This window comes from Dasypus novemcinctus, chromosome 16 (assembly GCF_030445035.2).
Source record: "Dasypus novemcinctus isolate mDasNov1 chromosome 16, mDasNov1.1.hap2, whole genome shotgun sequence".
In the NCBI taxonomy this organism is placed as follows: Eukaryota; Metazoa; Chordata; class Mammalia; order Cingulata; family Dasypodidae; genus Dasypus; species Dasypus novemcinctus.
In genome coordinates, this window is record NC_080688.1 from 41,893,370 (window position 1) to 41,916,250 (window position 22,881).

At 36.9% G+C, this 22,881-nt stretch overlaps 1 protein-coding gene across 3 annotated transcripts in view; it reads left to right on the plus strand.

The window, feature by feature from the left end:
• TAF4B (TATA-box binding protein associated factor 4b) overlaps positions 1–22,881 on the plus strand; it is a 173,604-nt gene that overhangs the window by 94,879 nt on the left and 55,844 nt on the right. For all 3 annotated transcript variants that reach the window (XR_011645958.1, XM_004465145.4, XM_004465146.4), the window contains one exon: positions 6,443–6,499. Coding sequence is in view for 2 of the 3 variants with exons in the window: in XM_004465145.4 (XP_004465202.1) it covers positions 6,443–6,499 (57 nt within the window). In the remaining variant the exon portion in view is untranslated. The remainder of the gene's footprint in view (positions 1–6,442; positions 6,500–22,881) is intronic.

Genomic DNA, 22,881 nt, shown 5'->3' on the forward strand with positions numbered 1-22,881 from the left:
ATGGTTATTTTGGTCATGCATTCATGACAGGAGTACTCAGAAATGAAGCTGAATTTTTCTCAGGATATCATTTCAAAAGACTTATAATACAAAGGTAGGTGATCACTTGGTCATATTGGTAACTACCAGTTCTTTCCATTTTAAATTTGTCATTTTCTTTTTTTGTAATCAATTAGTTTTTTTAGGAATGTATTCCAGGATATTATACCAATATCCCTTCTTCATCAAACCTTTATATATGACCCTTTGATCCACTGATGATTCTTATCTGAATCTGCCACCTCTAGGATGGTTGCCAAATGGTAATTCTTTATTTCCATCATCTCTTCTACCATTTTAGCACTTTACTATATAGAAGAGCTTTTTTTCCTCCCTCATTCATTCATTCATATTAGTATGAGCTCATGGATTTCTATTCTATTCAGCAGGTTATAATTCATTATTATTGTTATTTATTTTGATGCTCAAAGTGCTCCTGAATGGCAGACCCTTCCAGCTGGCACTTTTTGTCTCTGTCTCTCAGCATGTCACATATATCCCAGGCTCAGCTTTTACTTTTCCTGCTTCAGCTATGGAATCAGCCATTTCTCTAAGGAACCCTGGTTTTTTTTAGTTGAGGATACTATTCAGAAACCAAGATCAGAGCATACAAGATGTTCATTGCTACTGGATTGTCATTGTGTGCAGACTGTCAGCAGGCATGTCTAGGAAATGTATGTGTGTTTCTGTGTATATATACACACACACACACATATATATACTCATAAACATCTGTTATTATTTCTGTATGTCTGTATTATAACACCTTCAGTTCATATTAACACTTCTAATTCCAATCCAACACCTCAGGATTCTTTCTAGCCTTAACCCTTCCATGTTTATAAATACTTTCTCCAATACTTAGAAATTTGGCTCCCATTATCCTTGATATATTTACTTATGTTCTCAATCAATTTATTTATTTGATCAATTAAACTAATCTTCCAACCAACCATGCTAACCAATTCCTTTGTCTGCTACTGCTATTATCTACCTTCCTACCCTTGTTTTATTTCCCATGTATTGGCCACTATGCCCATTGTCCCATGACTTGGTGAAACTTCCCTACTGTTTTTTTTTTTTTTTTTTGCTTTCAGCTCATTTTATTGAGTTTCTATAGTAGGTGTAACCACTAGGATTTCAGCAAACAGAAAATTTTAAAAATCAATTAAATATAATTAAAAGCCACCCATAAAACTGATAACACTGTTGCTATATATATTTAATATTTATAAAATAGTTGGGAATAAGTTCCCAATGATACCATCAAACTTAGTAATTTGGAAGGCTGAGATACAGGAATCACACATTCTATATCAAAAACTAAGGCAGGAGTGAGTGTAGCTCAGTGGTTGAGTGCCTGCTTCCCACATATGAGATCCTGGGTTCAATCCCCGAAACCTCTTTTACCAGTTTTCTTTGTTGCAAACATCTTTAATGTTCTGTCCTTCATATTTAGTAAAAAAGACTTTGCTGCTTTCACTGCTACTTGAGTAGCTAGGTTTGAATTGTATCTTGACAAAATCTGGAGAATATCTTCTGAAATTATAGTTACTTCTGGTGGTGTAGGTGTTCTTAGCAGATTCTCATAAGAAGAAATCTTAGGAGAGGAGGGATCCACAAGATTTTCAAAGCATTCCTCTGAATTTAAAACTAGTGAAGTACAATCTTTCATTTCCAAATCATTTGATGAACTATTTATTTTTGATAATGGACAATTTGTGGATACCCTCAAGAAATGTCTGAGTTGCATTAGTCTAAGGTATGAAACAGACTAGTTCAGAGTCTGGAAGTAGTAGTGTTTCCCAGTCATTAGGAGAATGATTTGAATTTTCAGTTTTATGGAAATTTACCAAAGCTGTGCTGTCCTTTGTAGAAGGAATTTTCAATCCAGGGGTACAGAATGTAGGTGCCAAAGGTGAATTTGTATACTCGGCATCATTTTTTCCCAACTGCTGGATTATGGGGCCAGGAGTAGCAATTAAATTATCATGGGTCACTGGTTTTCTTTCTATGGCTTCTTCGCAGTTTCTTCTCCACTCAGTGCTAGCTGCAGCCACCCCGTCTCGCTATCTAGGGTGACCGCCAGGGACCGCGGTTTCGCGCAGAAGTTGCGGATTGCATCCATCGGCGGGGACCAGTAGAGCCGCGCCAGCAAGAAGACTCGTAGGACCCGGGAGTTCAGCCTCTTCCCTGCTCTTTGTCACTCTTTATTTTTCACCACTGGCCTACATCTTCACGTGCCCCAACCCAATCAAGGATGTAGGGCACCACATCCTTGGCTGCTGGGATGGCAGCACATTGTGTGATTCTCCAACTGTAGCCTTGTCTCTGTGCAGCTTCACACTGCCTCAAGTTCTCAACCTCCCTGCTCACTCCTCCTCTGCATTGGAAAGAGAAGACAGATGGGATGGAAGAATGCTCTTCCTTGAGCCCTCAAGTATTATAAGCACACAAACAGTCACTGTAATGAGGTGGTTTGTTGGTATTTTATTTCCAATTACCTTGTAGTAAATAAGGTGATAAACTATTAAATACTCATTTAGTTATTATTGGAAATAATATACTAACTTGCTCACTGTTTCATTTGCCTTTTTCCCCTTTAATACCATACTTAAAAAGGTTGGAGTATCATAGGTGTCAGTCCTAGGCTGCTTTCTCTGTCTGCATTCCCTCTTAAATTTGTATTTCCAACTCAGCCCACATACTGGAACTCTGGATTCATAGCTAATTACCTGTGGTTGGCCAATAGGCATCTCAAATTTAATGTATCCAAAAGGATTCCTAATACTACTCTCCTTTCAAAATGCCTTGTACTCTTATGGGTTCTTTAACTCAGTAAGTGACACTATCATTTATCCACATGTTCAAGCCAAAAAACCTAGTCATCTTTAATTCCTCTTTCCCTTCTCTTATACCACATCCAGTTCATTTCCTAGTCTACTTCCAAAAATATGTCTATCTTTTCTCCATCACCATTACCATTACTACTCTGGTATAAGTTGTCTTTTACTCAGACTATTATAATACCTCTTAACTGATCTTTTCCTCTTACAATCCATTCTTCTTATCATAGTCAGAATGTTTTCACATGTGTCTCTATTGCTTAAAATCCTTCAGTGGCTTTCCATTACACTTAAAAAATCCAAGCTTCTTACCACATTTAAAAGGCCTTATGTGATCTGACACCTACCTCCTTCTCTGAGCTCATCTCATAGCACTCCCTTCTTCACTCATTCTACTCCAGTCATGCTGACCTTTCTGTTCTTTGTGTGAGTCAAGCTTGTGTCCCACCTTAGGATATTGGTCTCATAATTAGGTATCTAAAACTGAGCATTGAGTTCCCTTCTCCTGAATCTACTCTTCCTTGGGTCTTTACCATCTCAGAAAGTTAGAATTACCATACTTTCAGTGCTTGTCCAGAATCTCATTCCTGGGACGCGGATGTGGCTCAACTGACAGAGTGTCTGCCTACCATATGGGAGGTCCAGGGTTCAAACCCAGGGCCTCCTGACATGTGTGGTGAGCTGGCCCATGCACAGTGCTACTGTGTGCAAGGAGTGTCCTGCCATGCAGGGGTGTCCCCCGTGTAGGGGTGCCCCCCTGCATAAGGGAGTGCCCCTCATAAGGAGAGCCGCTCCGCATGAAAGCGTAGCCTGCCCAGGAGTGGCATCGCATGCACAGAGAACTGACGCAGCAAGATGACACACAAAAAAGAGACACAGATTCCTGGTGCCGCCAGATGAGAATGCAAGTGGACACAGAAGAACACACAGTGAATGGACACAGAGAGCAGACAATGGGAGCGGGGGTGGAGGAGAGAAATAAATAAATAAATCTTCAAAGAATCCCATTCCTTATGTCTAGTCTATCAATAAATCTGGTTGACTCTACATCCAAAGTATATTTTATCATCTCTGTTTTGACTCTAGTCCGGGGATTCTTAACCTTTTTTGTTCCATGGGCCCCTTTGCCAGTCAGGTGAAAACCATGGATCCCTTACTAAGTCTGCACTATACTGTGTATTATTTAATAAATCAATCACACCTGTACCAACATGTCCCTACAAGAATGATTTTTTGAGTTTCAGTTCAAGCACATGGACCATTTGTTAAGAACCCCTGCCCTAGTCCAAGCCACTTTCATCTTTTTCCCAGTCTTTTATTCACAATAATTGTTTTTTAACAGTCTATTACTTGCTCTGCATGCCTGCAATCTTGGATATCTACAGTTCTCCCTACAAAACAGCCAGAGTGATCTTTTGAAAGTGTTGCATCAGTGTCACTTTACTCCTCTGCTCCAGACCTTCCAATCGCTTGTTCTTATAACTAGAGTAAAACCCCAACTTCGTGTCGCTTGCAGGGCAACACATGATATCCATCCTAATCTCCTTCAACTCTTCACTATTCTCCAACCATATTGGTGTTCTTTCTTACCTCACTTATGCCAGGCATGTTCCTAAATATTAAGACTTTGGCAATGGATATGCCACCTTCATAGAATATTTTCCACATAGATCTTTGCATGGCTTCTTCTTGTCATTCAGATCTCTGCTTATACATCTCTGCTCACGGAAGTCTTCCCTATCCTAGCTAAAGTAGTACCCCATACTCCGTTCTCTTTTTTCTATTACATTATCTTATTTTTATTTTCTTATAGCATGTATCAATATCAGCAAGTTTTACCATTCTTTACTATGGATGATCAATAAACATTTGTTTGTTTTTTTCATAGCAGTGATTGGATTGACTGCTAGAATTTTTTTAAATTAATTAATTAATTTATTTCTCTCCCTTTTCCCCCCACCCCGGTTGTCTGTTCTCTCTGTCTATTTGCTGTGTGTTCTTTGTCCGCTTCTGTTGTTGTCAGCGGCACGGGAATCTGTGTTTCTTTTTGTTGTGTCATCTTGTTGTGTCAGCTCTCCATGTAAGCGGCGCCATTCTTGGGCAGGCTGCACTTTGTTTCGCACTGGGCAGCTCTCTTTATGGGGCGCACTCCTTGCGCGTGGGGCTCCCCTACGTGGGGGACACCCCTGCATGGCATGGCACTCCTTGCACGCATCAGCACTGCGCATGGGCCAGCTGCACACAGGTCAAGGAGGCCCAGGGTTTGAACCGCGGACCTCCCATGTGGTAGACAGACACCCTAACCACTGGGCCAAGTCCGCCACCAATAAACATTTGTTGACTGACAGATTTGATACCCAAACGAGCCCATTTTGAACTGAGGCAAAAAATTATGCACACATGCATACAAATGTAGTCACAAAGACACATTTATATATAAATGCATACACCTACTTTCTGCTAATAATATAGATGGAATAACAAAGGGGTTTGTCTTTGGTCTGAAATAGAGTTGTTTTAGTAGATTGGAAACTAAAATGAAGCTCTGAGTAGAGTTTCATATAAGCTTTAAATAAGGTGTTTAAAATTAGAAGCCACTCCTCAGTCTAAATGGTGTTCACCTTGAACAAAAGTACTGACATCAGTAAATGTATCAGATAAACATAGTAAATAGGAAAATACTTTTAGCTTTTGTTTTGTTAGTCATTTTTAGCTTAACTAATGTTGCATTTTATAATAATAATCAGATTTATAAGGTGTTAGATAACTTTGTTTGGATGAGAAAAAGGATATACCTATCCCCACCATATTGTATCAGTGAGCAAATGTTAATGGTGTCAGAAATAGAGTCCCACCTTTTTTCCATCACAGCAGTACATATAGAAGGTAGCTCTTTTATATGATTCCTGTAAAACTCTTCATTTCTGGAGTGCTAAACTGGATTGGTATGGAAAGTGGCATTTAATAAATGTTTATTGAATATTTGTGCACAGCATCCAATTAAATGCTATCTGGGAACCAAAGATCTATACAAGACTCAAATGAAAACATTGGGATGGATTTCTTACTTATATATATATATATTTTAATTACACCTTTAAAGAGAGAGCTTTAGTTCAAGGTTAGGCCTTGTTGATTTTAATATTCCTAAATACCATGTTTTTCCAAAATGGTTTCACCTGAAGATCTGAAGATCAGCCAGTGTTGATAGTTTTCATTCCACTTGAGCCAACAATTCTTCTTCTTTTCCTTCATCTGTACCATCTGATTTTTTAGTTTTTAGTGTTCCAACAAGAACAACATCGTGCCTCAACTGGACTGACTGACATTGTTAGCATCATTTCAGTGTAAGCTTCCTCCAGGCTAGGGCTGCTGCAGCCAGCCCAGATGATGAAGAGGTGGGGGAGAGGCAGAGTGGCAGGACTGGAGTGAGGCATTTTTCCCTGGAGCTAAGATTTTCAATCACAAGTGAAAATTGTCATTTATTAAATATTTAATGGCAACTATGGTGTTTAGATGCTAGTAATTTCTATTAAAATTTTCTTTCCCTTTGATAGAGTCGTTCCAATAAAGAAGATCCAGAACAGCTGAGATTAAAGCAGAAAGCCAAAGAGGTAAGACTTTCAAGTTACCATGCTTGTCTTTGTGTTCGAAGGAAGGTTGGCAGCTCTCTCTTGGCAATTAGGTCAGGGTTTATTTTGTTGTTGCCTACCATTTGCAGAAGCCTTGGGGAAGGACAGGAACTGCTGAAGGCAAGGGCAGTACTTCAAATGAGGTCAATGAGTTATGTGCTTTCTTTTTAAAATTTATTTTCAAGGCTTAGGCCTGTCTAGAAATGGCCCTTTATAAATTACAGCGGTCCACTTGGTAGGATAATAATGTGGGATTAAAAAAAAGAGGGAGAAACTTTTGAGATTTAGCATCTGGGGTTGTACAATAGGCTACATTTTTCCAGGGTAATTGTTCGTTTTGTAAATCTGATACTGCTTATAATTCTTTGGCTGGGAGGCGGTACTGGGATTTAGTTTTAAATGGAAAACGCCTCTGGCTTTTAATTTTCTGGGCCCAGCAGTTTTCTGTTCTGGAATGGAGCCCTTGTTTCACACAGTTCATGTTTAGCTGCAGGGGTTTTAGTTTATAGCTTAGACTGGTTAAGCTTTTACTCCCAGAGGCCTCTGCATAGCAACTGTAGAAATCAACAAATAAGTTCATTTATGTCTGCAGCCTCCTCTCAGTAGCTGACTTTTTACATTTCCCAATATCCATTTCCTGACTTTTCTAGCCCCAGAGAAAAAAGCTCTACTAATTGGAGCTTATTTTAATTGAGCCTTAATATTGGATCTCACTGGAGTTGCCCCCAGAGCTGTTGGGAACAGAATGAAATGAAAGTACCTAAGGTTGAAGATGTGGTGTGTGTATGGGTGTATGTGAAATTTTTCACTTGACCTACAGATTCTTTTCCCTGCTGAATAAATCATCAAGCCTGTTCACATTTCTGATTAAGGATCTGACAGCAGATGATAATAAAGACAATTGAGGTGTGAGACGTGTGATATGGAGCTGAAGAAATTGGTTTCTATAGTTACTTGACTGATTTCATGCAATTTTTAAGGATCTTTGTGCTAAATAAGTGTGATTTCCTGAGCAACCTTTTTCCTTAACTGTGCCTCTTGAACTATGAAATTTGTTGTTGCTTAACACTGCTGCACTTGGCTGCTATGTGCCAGGAGCAGCAGGTTATTTATGAATGCTTTAAAGGTCCTTATTGTTTGGATTAATGTAGGAGCTGAGACAAAATAATGGAAATCTAGTAAGATTCTTATGATCAACATGGTGTATTTTCATTAAAGGAGAAGGAAATTACATAAACTGGGCAGAGGAGTTTCTGGATTGGGATGAGGAGACCTGGAAAGGGAGAGCATTGAAAAGGAATGAAAACAGAAATGTTTTATTTTTAACAAAAAAATTCTCATAATCATTTTTTCCAGTGAAGCCCTTATCTAAAAATTACTAATATGAGACTGGTGCCTAAATTGATTATAGATTATTTGGGAGTGGGCAGCCTATTGTTGCCCTGAGCCCTGGGTCTCTCTCTGTGTTTTAAGTAAGGACTTGATTAGATGCTTATCTCACTTTCTTCTAATTGCATATCCTTTTTGAAAAATAAGTGTAAAAAAGCTTGCCCTTTTATCCATAAAGATCTTTCCCTGTCTGTTCCTCCTTCATAAACATCTGGATCTTAGATTAGTTTTTCCTTCAGGTTAGTATAAGATAGTTTTGTTTGTTTGTTTTTGTTTTAATATTGTGTTTATTCCCTGAGGGACGAATAGGTGGACAGCATTTTTAAAAAAGGTTATAAGAGTAAATGTGCAAAAATGCCTTTCTTAATGAGAACAGGTGGTAGCAAACCTGGTGTTTCTTTCCCTTTGCAACTCCATTTATTTCTTTTTCCAAGCAAGATTTAAATAATAAAATATAATTTATTTCCAAAATATTTTGAAATTTTCTAGTTACTTCCTATCCTAAATCTACTTTGCTCAAGAAAGGAATTAAATTGCCTCCATCCCAAGAACAGAGCCCCTCGATATTAGTGGTATATGCTAGATGAAAGTAAAATATTGTTATTTTTTTCATCCCCCTGCCCTCTACTTTAATATTCTATGAGGCTCTAATTCAGAATCCTTGGCCCTATCTTAATGTGGAGTTGAATTGTCCTTTTGTATGGAAATTTTTAGTTACCATTTGGGATGCAATAATGAGTATAACACTAATACAAAGAAATTGCATTTGTTTGTGTATTTTTGTTATTTGATTGAGAAGTTTTCTTTGTTTAGTTGTGAAAATTAGCACAAATTCCTTCAGTTGATTTAGAACTGCATTGCTTTTGCTTTCTAATGAACTGCCTATCAAGTTAGTCACAAGAAATATATATTAGTCACAGTATCATATGTATGCAAAACTCCAAAGAACTGTTTAATTTAGAGAAGTTGTAGACTTTATTTATGCTGGGAAATGTGTCAGCAATGATGTTTGGCATATAAATATTAAATCACAGTCCAAATCCCCTTCATACATAATTTTATAATCAACATTTGCTTTTAACTATTAAGGACTAGAGTTTTGATTATGATCATTTTTCCTGTTTTTTTTTTTTTTTTACCTCTGATTTTTTATCAGCTAATAATGTCCCTTTTTTACATTCTGGGATTAATGAAAAATTGTGTTAAATTGGGCAGGTTTTTATACTGGCATCTAAGGTTTTCATTCCATCTTTCCTATTGACTTCTTCCAATTTGTCACTCTCATTTGGCACTTTAAAAATTTAACACTTGGGAAGCGTATGTGGCTCAAGCGATTGGGCTTCTGCCTACGCATGGGAGGTTCTGGGTTCGGTTCTCTGGTGCCTCCTAAAGAGAAGAGGAGCACATAGCAAATGGACACAAAGAGCAGACAGCAACCACAAACAATGAAGGAGGGGATAAATAAATAAAAAATAAATCTTAAAAATTTTTTTTAATACATTAGCTTAGTCTTTTACGTTTTTATTGACCTGACAGGTTATCTATGTGAAAATCCCCTTGTTGTCTAGCTAAAATGTCTGTTGTTATCCCTGTTATTTTAACATTTTATTTTAAACATCAGGGTTGTCTTTTTTCCTCCCTCTTTTTCAGTTTTTGCCTTTTAAAAAAAAGTCATAAACATTCTTTACATTGTTTTTTAGTCTTTTTTTTTTTTCAGAATTTTCCTAGATGCTTTTACTAAAATGTTTACTGTCATTCTTCCATTTTCATCACTATTTGTGAAAGGTTTTAAATAGATTTACTAATTGCAAGATTCTAACTTGAAACAAGCAAGCATATCTTTGTTTAGTGCAGCTCCAGACTTACTTGTCTAAGATGTGTGCTCTGTGTCCTAGATTAACATTTAGCCCTCAGTGTTTTCCTGTTTTACCACATTGTCCAAAATTCTGTGGAGCAAGCAACTCGACCTTGGAGTTCAAACATTCTGATTCCTTAAACATCTGTTATCTATGTTATGACCCTTATTTCTATTTGAATTTCTTCTTTCTCCTTTGAGAGATGTGAGTTCAGTGTATCTATGCATAGTGAGACAATTCATTTATCTTCTTTTTAGCAATTCCTAGCATTCCCACTTTTTTTATTGTGTTATCAGACAGAGAGAGGGAAAAAAAGGAAATTATATATAGGAATACAGACATGTATCTGCTGTCACATTAACTTTGCATGGACTCTTTAGGAACTGGGAAAATAAATGGGTATTAAATGATTGAGATGCCTAACAGAATAGAAAACTTGTACATGAAATAGGTGGGATTTTTGTTTACAGAAAATATAGGATATAAAAGCTTTAAGAAATACAACTTTCCATAAAGCATTATTGCTTTATGGAAATAAAATATTAATTTATAAGGCTCAGTATAATCCAATCAGATTGGAAAATACATTATTTAGGTGTCAGAAAGGAAAGCTATATTTTAAAAATGAAATTTAAAAAGATGAGTCAGTAAAACATGATAGTTAAGGCTGACTATTAAATTAGAGCAATTTGTATTTAAATTGAAGCTAGTACTGAATGGACCAAAAGTTAGGGAACAATGGGCAGGACAAAATGAAATTTGTCATTAAAAGTACATCCTAGCAATTAAATTAATATATTATGGAGAGGATATTCTTAAAATAACAAGGTATAAGGGAAACAGATGCAGATGTTTCAAAACATTGTCCGGGGAAGTTCAGGGAAGATGATGTTGGAGTAGGCAGGCAGGGCTCAAAGGGCCAAAAGCTGTCCAAAGGACCTGCTGTGGGGGTCAGGAGAGCAGGACAGTGCTGTGCAACTCCCAGGAGAGCGAGGGGCAGAGAGACGAAGAGCCCGAAACAGCAAACATGAGTTACTAAACCCACTGCGGCAGCCAGGAAGGGCACCCTCCCCCCATCCTCACGTCGTGCAACCTGGATAAAACCCCTTGCCCACTGCAGCCGACTGAGAGGGGAACAGACACCTGTCTCCCTGGAAAGAGGAAGGGTGCAGCAGAGGGCAGAGAATAGTTTCTCTTCAGTGTATTTCACCAGCAGAGCCCACTTTAAATCTTGGCTCTGGCCAGACCAGAAATAGGAACAAGCGAGGTTAAAAGAATTTTGTTTGTCTGTTTTTTCTTTATTATTATTGAAATAATGAAAATGCTCTAATAGTGATTGAAGTGATGAATACACAACTATGTGATTATACCAGATACCACTGATTGTACACTTTGGATGAATCATTTGCTTTATTATATGTATCTATAAAATGGATTAAAAGAAAAAAAAGAAGCACCTCTCTGGAATGGTTTGCCAGTGAATGCCATCTGCTGGCTGGAGCGGAAACTGCAAAGAGAAAAACAGCTTTTAAGTGTGTCTTTAGTCCCAATTCTTGGGAGAAAATGTGTACATGAGTGAATCCCTGGCGTGATTTTGATAACTTAAGCTGGGCAATTTTAAACACTCAGAATAAGTTGAGCCAAAAATCAAAGAAGAGACATGGGAAAAAGAAAAGAAAGCAAAACCATTAGGCAAGAGAGAGAAATTGACAGAGTAAATTTATCGACATATTCATATAACTAGACATCAGCAAAAAATCCCAAACCTTGTGGTATTCTTGAATTTTAGGTGAGGTAGGGGTGGTGATTTTTTTAAAAACTTTTTTTTGGTTCTTTTGTATAAGATTCATCTGTTAATAGGTTTTTGTTTGTTTATTTGTGTTTTATGTGTGTGTGCATTTGTGGTGTTTTTTTTTTTTTTTTTTAAGGAGAAACCAAGAATTGAACCCAGGACCTTGTACATGGGAAGCAAGTGCTCAACATCTGAGCTACACCCACTACCCAATAGAGTTTTGTTGTTGTTGTGTAGATTAGGATTTAAAATTGTTTTCCTCAATAAATTTGTTATTTCTAGTAGTAATTCAGAAGTGAGAATTTTAGAGTTTGGTCCATAAATTTTTCCAAAGCTTATCTAAAATTCTATTTAAATTTTACTATTCTTAAATCTTCTATTGTTTAATATTGTGGCTTTTAAATTTTATCTAGGTACACTTAAATTTTCATTGTCAAATTCTTAATTTTTTGTATGTTGAATTTAAAATCTCGTGTACTTTTTTTTTCCTTTAGATTCTTTCAAACATTCCTTTTTGGCAGCATTAACTATTTTCATTGCTACATTTATTTACCTTGTAGCGCTTCCTCCCATCCTTCCTCCTTTTTTCCCTTCTCCTTCCACCCTTCCTCTTTTTCTCCCTCCCCTCCCCACCCCTTTCATTCTCCCTCTCTCTTCCCTACTTTTCCACCTTCCCCCTTCCCCCCTTCCCCTTCCCCCTTCCTTTTCATACTCCCTTCCTCCTCCCTCCCTCCCTCCCTTCCTCTCTTCTTCCCTCCCTCCCACAGGTGGGGCAGAGATCGCTGGGATATATCTTTTGTTTTTTACTTTTGATCATCTTTCAGAGTTTTCCTTTTGTTCTTGAAAATTATGCTTAGCATCAAGAGGAACTTTTACTGAACTTTACCTCTGAATACTTATATGATCTTTAAGACAATCTATTAAAGTAATTTAGGTCTTTACAAATGTTACTACTACTATGTTGTAATTCAGAATGAACAGAGACAGGCTTAAACATCAGAGATAAAAATAATCTCTAATTACTCTTGCTCTATTGCTCTTTAGAGCACTGATTTGAATTTCAGGCAACCCCCACTTAATATTAGAGAGACTGTGATAAGAGAAATGAAGGTTTCTGCCTTTTTCATTAGCTATAAAGGAAGGAGTGAGGGTACTACTAAAAGAGAAACTGCCAAGCCTGTTTGATCTCTTTAGACCAAGGTGTGTAATGCTGATGTTGGTATGCAGGTAAGCTTAAGTTTTATGAAACAAAGGCTAGTTGAATTATACAGAAACTTATTGTCAGAATTTGGTTTAAATTAACTTTTAAGGGTTACAGTTAAGATGGATTGAACATGTGTCACACTCTCTCTCCTACTGAATACAGTTATAAAACATGGAGCAGCTATTAGAGGACTTTGAAAAGTAAATAGTAGGCAGCTTGGGGAAGAAGTTGAGAATTGAAAATACCACTCAGGCAGTGGTAAGTTTGCCGTTCTTTGCCACCACTGCCACTCTCGCCATGCTGCCACCATGTTTCCTATAGCCTAGGGGCCCTAGACACGAGGAGAATCATAGAAGTGTATGGCAATAAGGGGTAACTAAAGCCTCAGCTTTCTGATCAGAGAATAAAATGGAGAGCATCAGGAACTAGAAATTATTGGGAAGAATGCAGAGAGGGACAAACTCAGGAAAGCAACCCCATATCATTGTTAATTCTCAGGCCCACCCTTGACATACACATAAGCCATATGTGGCTCTCATTTCAGTCAGCATATGAAAGACTTTATGAAATGAACTAACAGACCACTGCTAGGACCCACACTGGCCACTGGCTGGTACACATGAGGGGCAGATCCAAACAACATTGCAGAACCTGAAAATTGAACTGATATTGGAGCCTTAGCCTACAGAAGACATGTTGGAACTTGTGGTCTGAACCTAACTGGGTTGATTATATGCTAAAACAAATATATCAATGTTCTCCAAAGGATTTAAACAAGACCCAGAGTCTCATAATAATATTCAAAATATTCAGAATACAATTCAAAATTACTTGGCATATGAAGAAGTAGAAAAATCTCAACTCTCATTGGAAAAGACAAATCAATAGAGGTTAACCCCATGATGACATAATTATATAGGAAACATATATAGCTATTATATAAAAATGCTTTAAGAACCAATTATACACACTCTTGAAATGATTGGAAAAATACATTCCCAACAAAGAAGTGGAAGATATAAAGAATAAAATTATCAATTGGAAATTATGGAACTGAAAATGACAGTAGCCAAAATAAAAAACTCAATAGATGGATGGGCTCAATAGTGGAAGAAAAATGACAGAGGAAAGAGTCAGTGAATTTGAAGATGGATACATATTAGGCTGGTACAAAAGTAATTGTGGTTTTGCGTTGTTGAAATTTGCCAGTTGATATTGGCACACATTCTTAAATATATGTGGTTGTGTTATACATCATTTTAATATGAATTTCTCGCTTTATTTTTTTTGCTGCTTATTTTATATTTATTTTAGATTATGGAAATATGTTAGACAAAAAGCAAATTCGAGTGATTGTCCTATTTGAGCTCAAAATGGGTTGTAAAGCCGCAGAGACAACTTGCAACATCAACAACACATTTGGCCCAGGAACTGTTAACAGACAGTCCAGTGGTGATTCAAAAAGTTTTGCAAAGGAGACAAGAGCCTTGAAGATGAGGAGCATAGTGGCCAGCCATCAGAAGTTGACAACGACCAATTGAGAGCAATCGTCGAAGCTGATCCTCTTAAACTACATGAGAAGTTGCTGAAGAACTCAACATTGACTGTTCTATGGTCATTCAGCATTTGAAGCAAGTTGAAAAGGTGAAAAACTAGATAAGTGGGTGCCTTGTGAGCTGACTGAAAATGAAAAAAATTGTCGTTTTGAAGTGTTGTCTTCTCTTATCCTGTGCAACAACGAACCATTTCTCAATCAGATTGTGATGTGTGATGAAAAGATGTTATACGACAACTGGCAATGACTAGTCTAGTGGTTGGACTGAGAAGAAGCTCCAAAGCACTATCTAAAGCCAAACTTGCACCCAAAAAGGTCATGGTCACTGTTTGGTGATCTGCTGCCACTTCAGCTTTCTGAATCCCAGCAAAACCATTACATCTAAGAAGTACACTCTGCATATCAATGAGATGCACCAAAAACTGCAATCATTGAAGCTGGCATTGGTCAACAGAAAGGACCCAGTTCTTCTCCACAACAATGCCCAGCCACATGTCACACAACCAATGCTTCAAAAGTTGAATGAATTGGGTTTTGCCTCAATTCATTCAAGTTTTGCCTCATCTGCCATATTCACCTGACCTCTTGCCAATGGACTACCACCTTTTCAAGCATCTTGACAACTTTTTGAAGGGAAGATGCTTCCACAACCAGCAGGATGCAGAAAATGCTTTCTAAGAGTTGGTCAAATCCCAAACCATGGATTTTTATGTTGCAGAATAAGCAAACATTTCTTATTGGAAACAACGTGTTGATTATAATGGTTTCTATTTTGATTAATAAAGATGTGTTTGAGCCTAGTTATAATGATTTAAAATTCACAGTCTGAAAATAAAATTCCTTTTTCACCAAGTTTAATAGAATTTATCTATTACAGACAGATTTTTTAAAATGTTTTTTAAAAAAATAGTGCCTCAAGAGACCTGGGGGACAATGACAAAACTTCTGGCTTTTGTGTTGTTGAAGTCCCAGAAAAGCAAGAGGAAAATTGAAGAAATTTTAAAATAATGATTGAAAACTTTAAGTCTTTGGAGAAAGATATAAACCAGATTCAGAAAGCTCAGCGAATCCCAAACATCATAATCCCAAAGAGACTGTGACTTGGTAACATAATAATCAAGTTCAGAAAACGAAAGACATAGAAAAATATCTTAAAGAGCCTGTGAAAAGGACCCATTTCTAATAGGGGAACAGTAATTTGAGTGACTGAAATTCTCATCAGAACAGAAGGAAGTGGCAAAACATTTTTAAAGTTCTGGAAGAAAAAAACTATTAACCTAGAATTATATCCAGTGAGAATACCCTTCAGGAATGAAGGTGAAATAAAGACATTCTCAGATGAAGGAAAATTAAAAGAATTTATTGCCATCTCCAAAATGGCAATAACTTTTAAGGAAGTTCTTCAGATAAAAAAAAAAGAAATGATACCAGAAGGGAATTTTGAACATCAGCAATGAAAACACAGTGGACAAATGAAAATAGAATATTCAAAATGTTCATATAACCCAGAATTTAGGAAAGGTGAAATAGAGAATTGGAAAACAGAGGGAACAAACAAAACATATAACAAAATGTTACTTCTAAATCCAAACAATATAAACAATTACATTAAGTGTAAACGGTCCAATCATGCCCCTTAAAAGACATATTGTCAGAATGAATGGATTAAAAAACCACAACTGAACCTTTAACTGCTACAAGAAACTCACTTCAAATATAATGATATAGGTAAGTTAAAGTATAACAGTAAGAAAAGATGTACCATGCAAAAACTTAAAAGAAATCTAGAGTGGGTATAATAATATCAGCAGCAGATTTAAGAGCAAGGAAAATGAAGAGGTATAAAGATTACATGATAAAAGGGTTAACTCATCAAGAAGATATAATCATCTTAAGTATGTATGCATCTGACAATAGAGCTTTAAAATTCATAAAGCAGAGACTGACAGAACTTAAAGGAGAAATAGACAAATCCACATTTATAGTTGGAAGCTTTGATATTCCTTTCTCAGTTATAAATAGAATTGATGGACAGAAAACAAGCAAGATTATGGAGGGACTAAACAGTACCATCAGCTAGTTGGCTCAAATTGACATTTATAAAACACTCCACCTAACAACAGAAGAATGTACATTCTGTTCAAGTTCACGTGGAATATTCACCAAGATCATATTTTGGATCATAAAACATCATCAAATTTAAAAGAGTTGAAAACATGCAAAGAATGTTTCTCTGACCATAATGGAAATAAACTAGAAATCAATTACAGAAAGATAACAGAAATATTCAAATATCCAAACATTTGGAAATCAAACAATACACTTCGAAATAATCTTTGGGTCAAAGAGGAAGTCTCAAAGGAAAGTAGAAATTATTTTGCACTAAACAAAAATGAAAATACAATATGTCAATATTGGGGGCATGCTAAAGTAGTGTTTAAAGAGGAATTTATAGCATTAAATGCTTATATTAGAAAAGTGGTAGATCTCAAATCAGTAATCTAAGCTTCCATCTTTCTAAGCATCCACCTAAGAAACTAGAGGGGGGAAAAAAAAGAGCAACATACCCCAAAGCAAATAAATGGAAGGAAGCAATAAAGATAAGAGCAGAAATCAATGACTTCAAAAATGGGGGGGAGGGGGCAGTGGGAAGTAGAGAAGATCAATGAATCCTAAAGCTAGTTCTTTGAACAACAGCATGTATAAGTCTCTAGAAAGACTGACAAATCAAAAAAGAAAGAGGATATAAATCGCCAATAACAGGAATAGAAGGTGATGTATCATTACATAGCCTGCAAACATTAAAAGGATAAAAAGAACACAAAGAACAACTCTATATACATAGTTCAGTAATTTAAATGAGAGGACCAATTTCTTGAATAGCAAAAACTACTAAAATTTAGCCAAGATGAAATATACCTCCATAATTCTGTAATTATGAAATCAGTTGAATGTGTAGTTGAAACCTGCCAATACAGAAATCTTTAGGCACTGATACTTTCACTTCATGAATTGTACCAAACATTAAAGAATTAATACCATTTCTGTATTGTCTCTTCCAGAAAATAATAGAGAATTATTTCTAGTTCAATTTATGAAGCCAGCATTACCTTCATGCCAAAACCAGGAAGGCATAAAACAAAACTACAGACTAATATCCATTATGAACCTAGATATGCAAATCCTCAATAAAATAAAATCTAACAGTACATAAAAAGTACATAAAAACCCATGACCAAGTGGAGTTTACCCCAGGAATTCAGGCTGGTTTAATATTCAGAAGTCAGTCAATATAATCCACCATATGAACAATCGGAGAAAGAAACACCATATTGACCATATCAATTGATACAGAAAAAGCATTTGACAAAATTCAACATCTATAAATGATTTTTTAAAAAACCTCAACAATCTAATTATTGTGAAACATTTGTTACAAACTATGAAAGAGTGTCATCAAAATATTACTATTACTTAAAGGGGTCAACTCAGATGGGCAGAATATCTCAGCCTACATGTAATATCAGGTGTTAAAAACTGCTTTTTGACTTTGGATAAAAGGGTGAAATGGAAAGGACAAGTGAGTTTATATGGCTATGAGTCTCCAGAAAGAGTTGGGAGGCCATCAGAGGGGTGATGCTTATGCACACCTCAGCAGGGTACCAGAGACAGCCAAGGTAGATGGAAACCCAGGTGCTGGTTCTCCTGAGGGCTACAGAGACCCACAGGTTCTATGGTCAAGGCAGATGGCTCTGGAGTTCAACTGACATGGCCCTACTTTGGAGTTTGTGTTTCTGAGTGTGATGGAGTTGGACTCAGATATAACCTTTCTACACATGCCTCTTCTGTGACTTTTATCAGACCTGTGGTTAGCGTTTGGGTTGGTATATACTCAGGAGACCTGAATCTCTGGTGGACTGTCCTATGACGGCCAGGCCCTGGGCCTCAGTAGACTTGCGACTCTTACCCTCTGGTTTGTTGGACTTACCCTGACCAGCTGACAGGGAGGTGAAGAGGGTCAACCACCACACCAGGGAGCCAAGAGTGCGTACAGCTGCCAGCAGAAGAATTGCATCCATCATCCATGTGGAATCAAAGGTTCCTCTTGATGTAGAGGGGGCCTGGGCATAATCATCCCAGGGTCCACAGGATGGAGGAATAGAGTATGGATTAGAGTGGACTTACCGGTGTTCTGCTGGGGAACTATTGTGATGAGTAAGGGAAGAAATTGTAGTAGTGATATGGATAGAGTGGCCACAGTGGCTGCTGATGGTAGGGAGATGGAAGAAGAGATATGGTGTGGGAGCGTTTTCAGGATTTGGAATTGTCCTGGGTGGTGCTGCAGGGATGGATGCTGGACATTGTGTGTCCTCCCGTGGCCCACTGGGAGAGTGTGGACTACAATGTGGACCACTGTCCATGTGGTACAGTGGTGCACCAGAATGTATTCTCTAGGTGCAGTGGATGTGCCGTGATGATGGAAGAGGTTGTTGATGTGGGAGGGGTGTGGTAGGTGGGTGGGGGGGTATATGGGACCTCATATTTTTCCAATGTAACATTTAAAAGAAAATAAAGAAGAAAAAAATTTAGTTGCTTAAAAAATATATATTACTATTACTAGTAATTATAGCACATATCTTACATTTGGTGTATTATCCCCCAACCCACCCAATTATTAACATCCTGTATTGGTGTTATATATTTATTATTGTTCATGAGAAAATGTTCTCATTTGTCCTATAACCACAGTCCATCCTCTACCACTGGATTCCCTGTATTATAGAGTTCTGTGCTTTGTACAGTTCATTCAAAGTGTATACTCCGTGGCTCTCATTTTTATCAGAGTTGTGCTGTCATCACCTCAGTCAATTTTGGAGCATTTTCATTACTCCAAAAGGAAAAATACCATACCTCCTTATACAACCTTATTGTTGTCAAATAATATTGAAATAATATCTTCTTGCCATTGATCCAAAATATTACAATATTATTATTAACTGTCATCCACACAAAAAATTACAACTAATGTAACTTATGGATGATAGTTAACAGTAATATTGGAATATGTTTTAAACCACCCCACAATGATGAAGTTAGTGATGAAAAAAAAGAAAAAGTAAGCTGTGGAGACCCAGGGATCCCTGCTGGCCCCCATACTCAGGAGGGCAGGTAGCTGACCGACCAGTGCCTGAGACTGACCTACAGCCACCCCCGTGGCACCTGCTCTAAGAGAAAGCCTTCTGTTGCTGCTTGTTCTTGACAATCCCAAGACTTCTCACTTTCAGCAGAACAAAACAACACCCAGAACAAGCCAGAGAACCAGGGATTCTAGATACTGCTCACTGGCAACAGAAGAGAAGGAGGAAATCAGCAGCAGATCCTGGAAGCTTGATGGGGAAGTAGAAAGGGAGAGCTGTTGTTTTCTTTGATATATTTTTTATATTATTTTACTAACCCTTTTCCTTTTCCTCCTGTTTTTGGTAGACAATATCTTAAGCCACCTGGAACTATGCCTCCTCCAGTTTTGGTACAAACCAGACATCCCAGTCCTGGGTGCTCCCCTCCTACCACCTGAACTCTGAGACCTCTCAGGATTCAGTTTAGATTTAGTTTAGAAATCTTTTTCCTACAACCTACAGTCATGGTTGCTGCCATGATTTGTTTCAGATATTTTTTTACCACCTTAGTTAGAATCACCAGAAATGTTTTTTAAAGGATTAGGTCTGCTGTAATTTTGTTTTATTTCCTCCCTCCCTAAAAATTGATTCCTAAAGAAGGGTAGAAGCCACCCTTCATAACTCACATTGGGTCAGCCCCATGTGGGTACCTGGTATCACCTGGTCCATGCCTGCAGGCCCCTATACTGTGTGGAGATGAGGGTGACCCCCATTGCCCAAGGCAGCCTCAACCCTGGCTTCATACTGACTGCAGTTAGAGAATTAATTTAAAATTTCTATTTTGTAGGGCCCCCTTCAAGCACAAGTATCAGAACGTTCTAAGAAAGGTTATTTAACCCCTTAAATTTTTTTGGAAATTTTTTAAAAAAGAAAAAAAAAATTCAACTAGGAATAGAAGGACCTTTAATCTGATAAAAGTCTGCTCTAAACAAACAAACAAAAACTACCACTATCCTTCTTAATAGTGAAAGACTGAATGCTTTTGTCCAAAGATTTAAAAAAAAAAAAAAAAGGAAAAGATGTCTGCTCTCATTACTATTATTCAGCATTGTACGGTAAATCCTAGCCAGTACAATAAGGTGAGGAAAAGAAAAGGCATATAGATGGGAGAAGAAGAAATATAATATTTATATTTGCAAATGGCATGATTATCTACATAAAAACTCCAAGTATCTGCAAAACAAAAAGAAAAACCCTCCTTGCACTAGTAAGTGAGTTTAGCAAGGTTGTAAGATACAAGGTCAACACAAACAATTTGAATCATCCTTAATTCCATTAAGGTACAATTGGTAACTGCAAAATTTTAAAGTGTCTCTTACGATCTCTCTTTCCAAAATGAAGCACTTAGGTATAAATCTAACAGGTAAAATTATATGTATGTTGTAAACCACCAAATGCTGATGAAAGAGATAAACAAAGACATAAATAAATGGAGAGACATACTATATTAATGGATTACAAGACTCAATATGATAAAGATTTCAGTTCTCCCCAAACTGATCTACAGGTTTAACATAATCCCAGGAAGTTTTTTTTGTAGATATGGACAACCTGATTCTATAGTTTATAGAAGGGAACTAAATAACTAAATCAATTTTGAAAAAAAAATTGGAGGAATCATACCACCTGATTTTAAGACTTAGTATAAATCTGCAATAATTGCAATAATGTATTTACAAAGGGATAGACATATAGCTCAATGGAACAGAATAGGAGAATCCAGAAATAGATGGCCAATTGATTTTTTTTTTTTTTTGAGGTATTGGGCTCGGGTTTGAACCCAGGACCTCTTATATGGGAAGACGGCACTCAACCACTGAGCCATATAGGCTCCCCTGAGTTGGTTTTTTCCATTTGTTTGCTCATTGTTTTTTCTTTAGGAGGCACCGGGAACCAAACCCGGGACCTCCCATGTGAGAGATGGGCGCTTCCCGCTTGTTTTTGCTCTTCTGCTTGTTGTCTGTTTTCTTTTGGAGGCAATAGGAACCGATTCTGGGACCTCCCATGTGGGAGGAAGGCACTCAACTGTTTGAGGTACATCCACTCCTGCCAGTTGTTTTCTTTTGTTTTTTACTACCATGCTACTGCCTCTCTTTATTTTTAAAATATTTTATCATCACTTTCATTAAGTAAGGAGATAAATATTGTTTCACAGTTTCCCATGATCCTATTTATCAAAATGTTAAAATCTAACAACTTTGACAGTTTCTTTCCAAAAATTGAGCCATAAATAATATCTTATTATACTCATACTCTTGTTGGGATTTTCCAGAGGGTCCTTGGAAAATTACAAAGGATTTTTCTCTTTCACCTTAACCATGCATGTCCACTTTCAGGTTTAAGGTACTGGATGTGATATTTTTCTCTTTGTTCAGTTCATCATTTGCGGAGTCCTTCTCCAGTCTCTACCATCCTCCAGAGTCTACCAGTTGATTTTTGATCAGGGTATAAAACAATTCAGTTGCGAATTCATAGTCTTCTCAACAAATGGTGTAGGAACAATTGGATATCCATGTGCAGAATATGAATCTTGACCTAAACCTCACACTTAATAGAAAAATTAGCTCAAAATATAAATGTAAATATAAAACTGTAAGTTTCTAGAAAAAATGTATAGGAGAAAATCTTCTTGACTTAGAATCCAATAGAGTTGTTAAACATGAAACCCAAAGCATAAACCATAAAAGAAAATAATTGGTAGATTGGACTTCATCAAAATTTAAAAAGCTTTGTGAAAGATACAGTTGAGGAAGAAAGGACAATCTACAGACTTGGGGAAAAGCTTGTAAATCGCATATTCAGTAAAGGATTTGTGTGCATAATATATAAGGAACTCTTAAAAATCAACAGAAAGGAAACAAACGACCCAGTTTTAAAATGGGCAAAATACTTAAAACAGACATGTCACCAAAGAAAATATATTGATAGCAAATGAGCACATTAGAAAATATTCAATGTCATTTGCCATTAAAAATGGGAAATTAGAATCACAATGAGATACTACTGTATACCCATTAGAATGTCTCAAATAAAACATGATATATCAACTACTGGCAAGTATGCAGATTAGTAGGACCTTTCATACATTGCTGATGGGAGTGAGAAATGGTACACCATCTTAGAAAAACAGTTTGGCTGGTTTTTTACAAAGTTGAACATATACCATGTGACCCAGCAATCCTGCCCCTGGGTATTTACTCTAGATAAATGAAAACTTAATTTTCACATAAAACCTGTACGTGAATATTTTATTATATCAGTTCTGTTCATTATCACCAAAAACTGGAAATAATCCCTAAGTCCTTCAAGAGGTGAATGGATAAACATACTGTAGTACATCCATACAATGAGATATGGCTTAGCAATAAAAAGAATAAACTGTTGTTATACA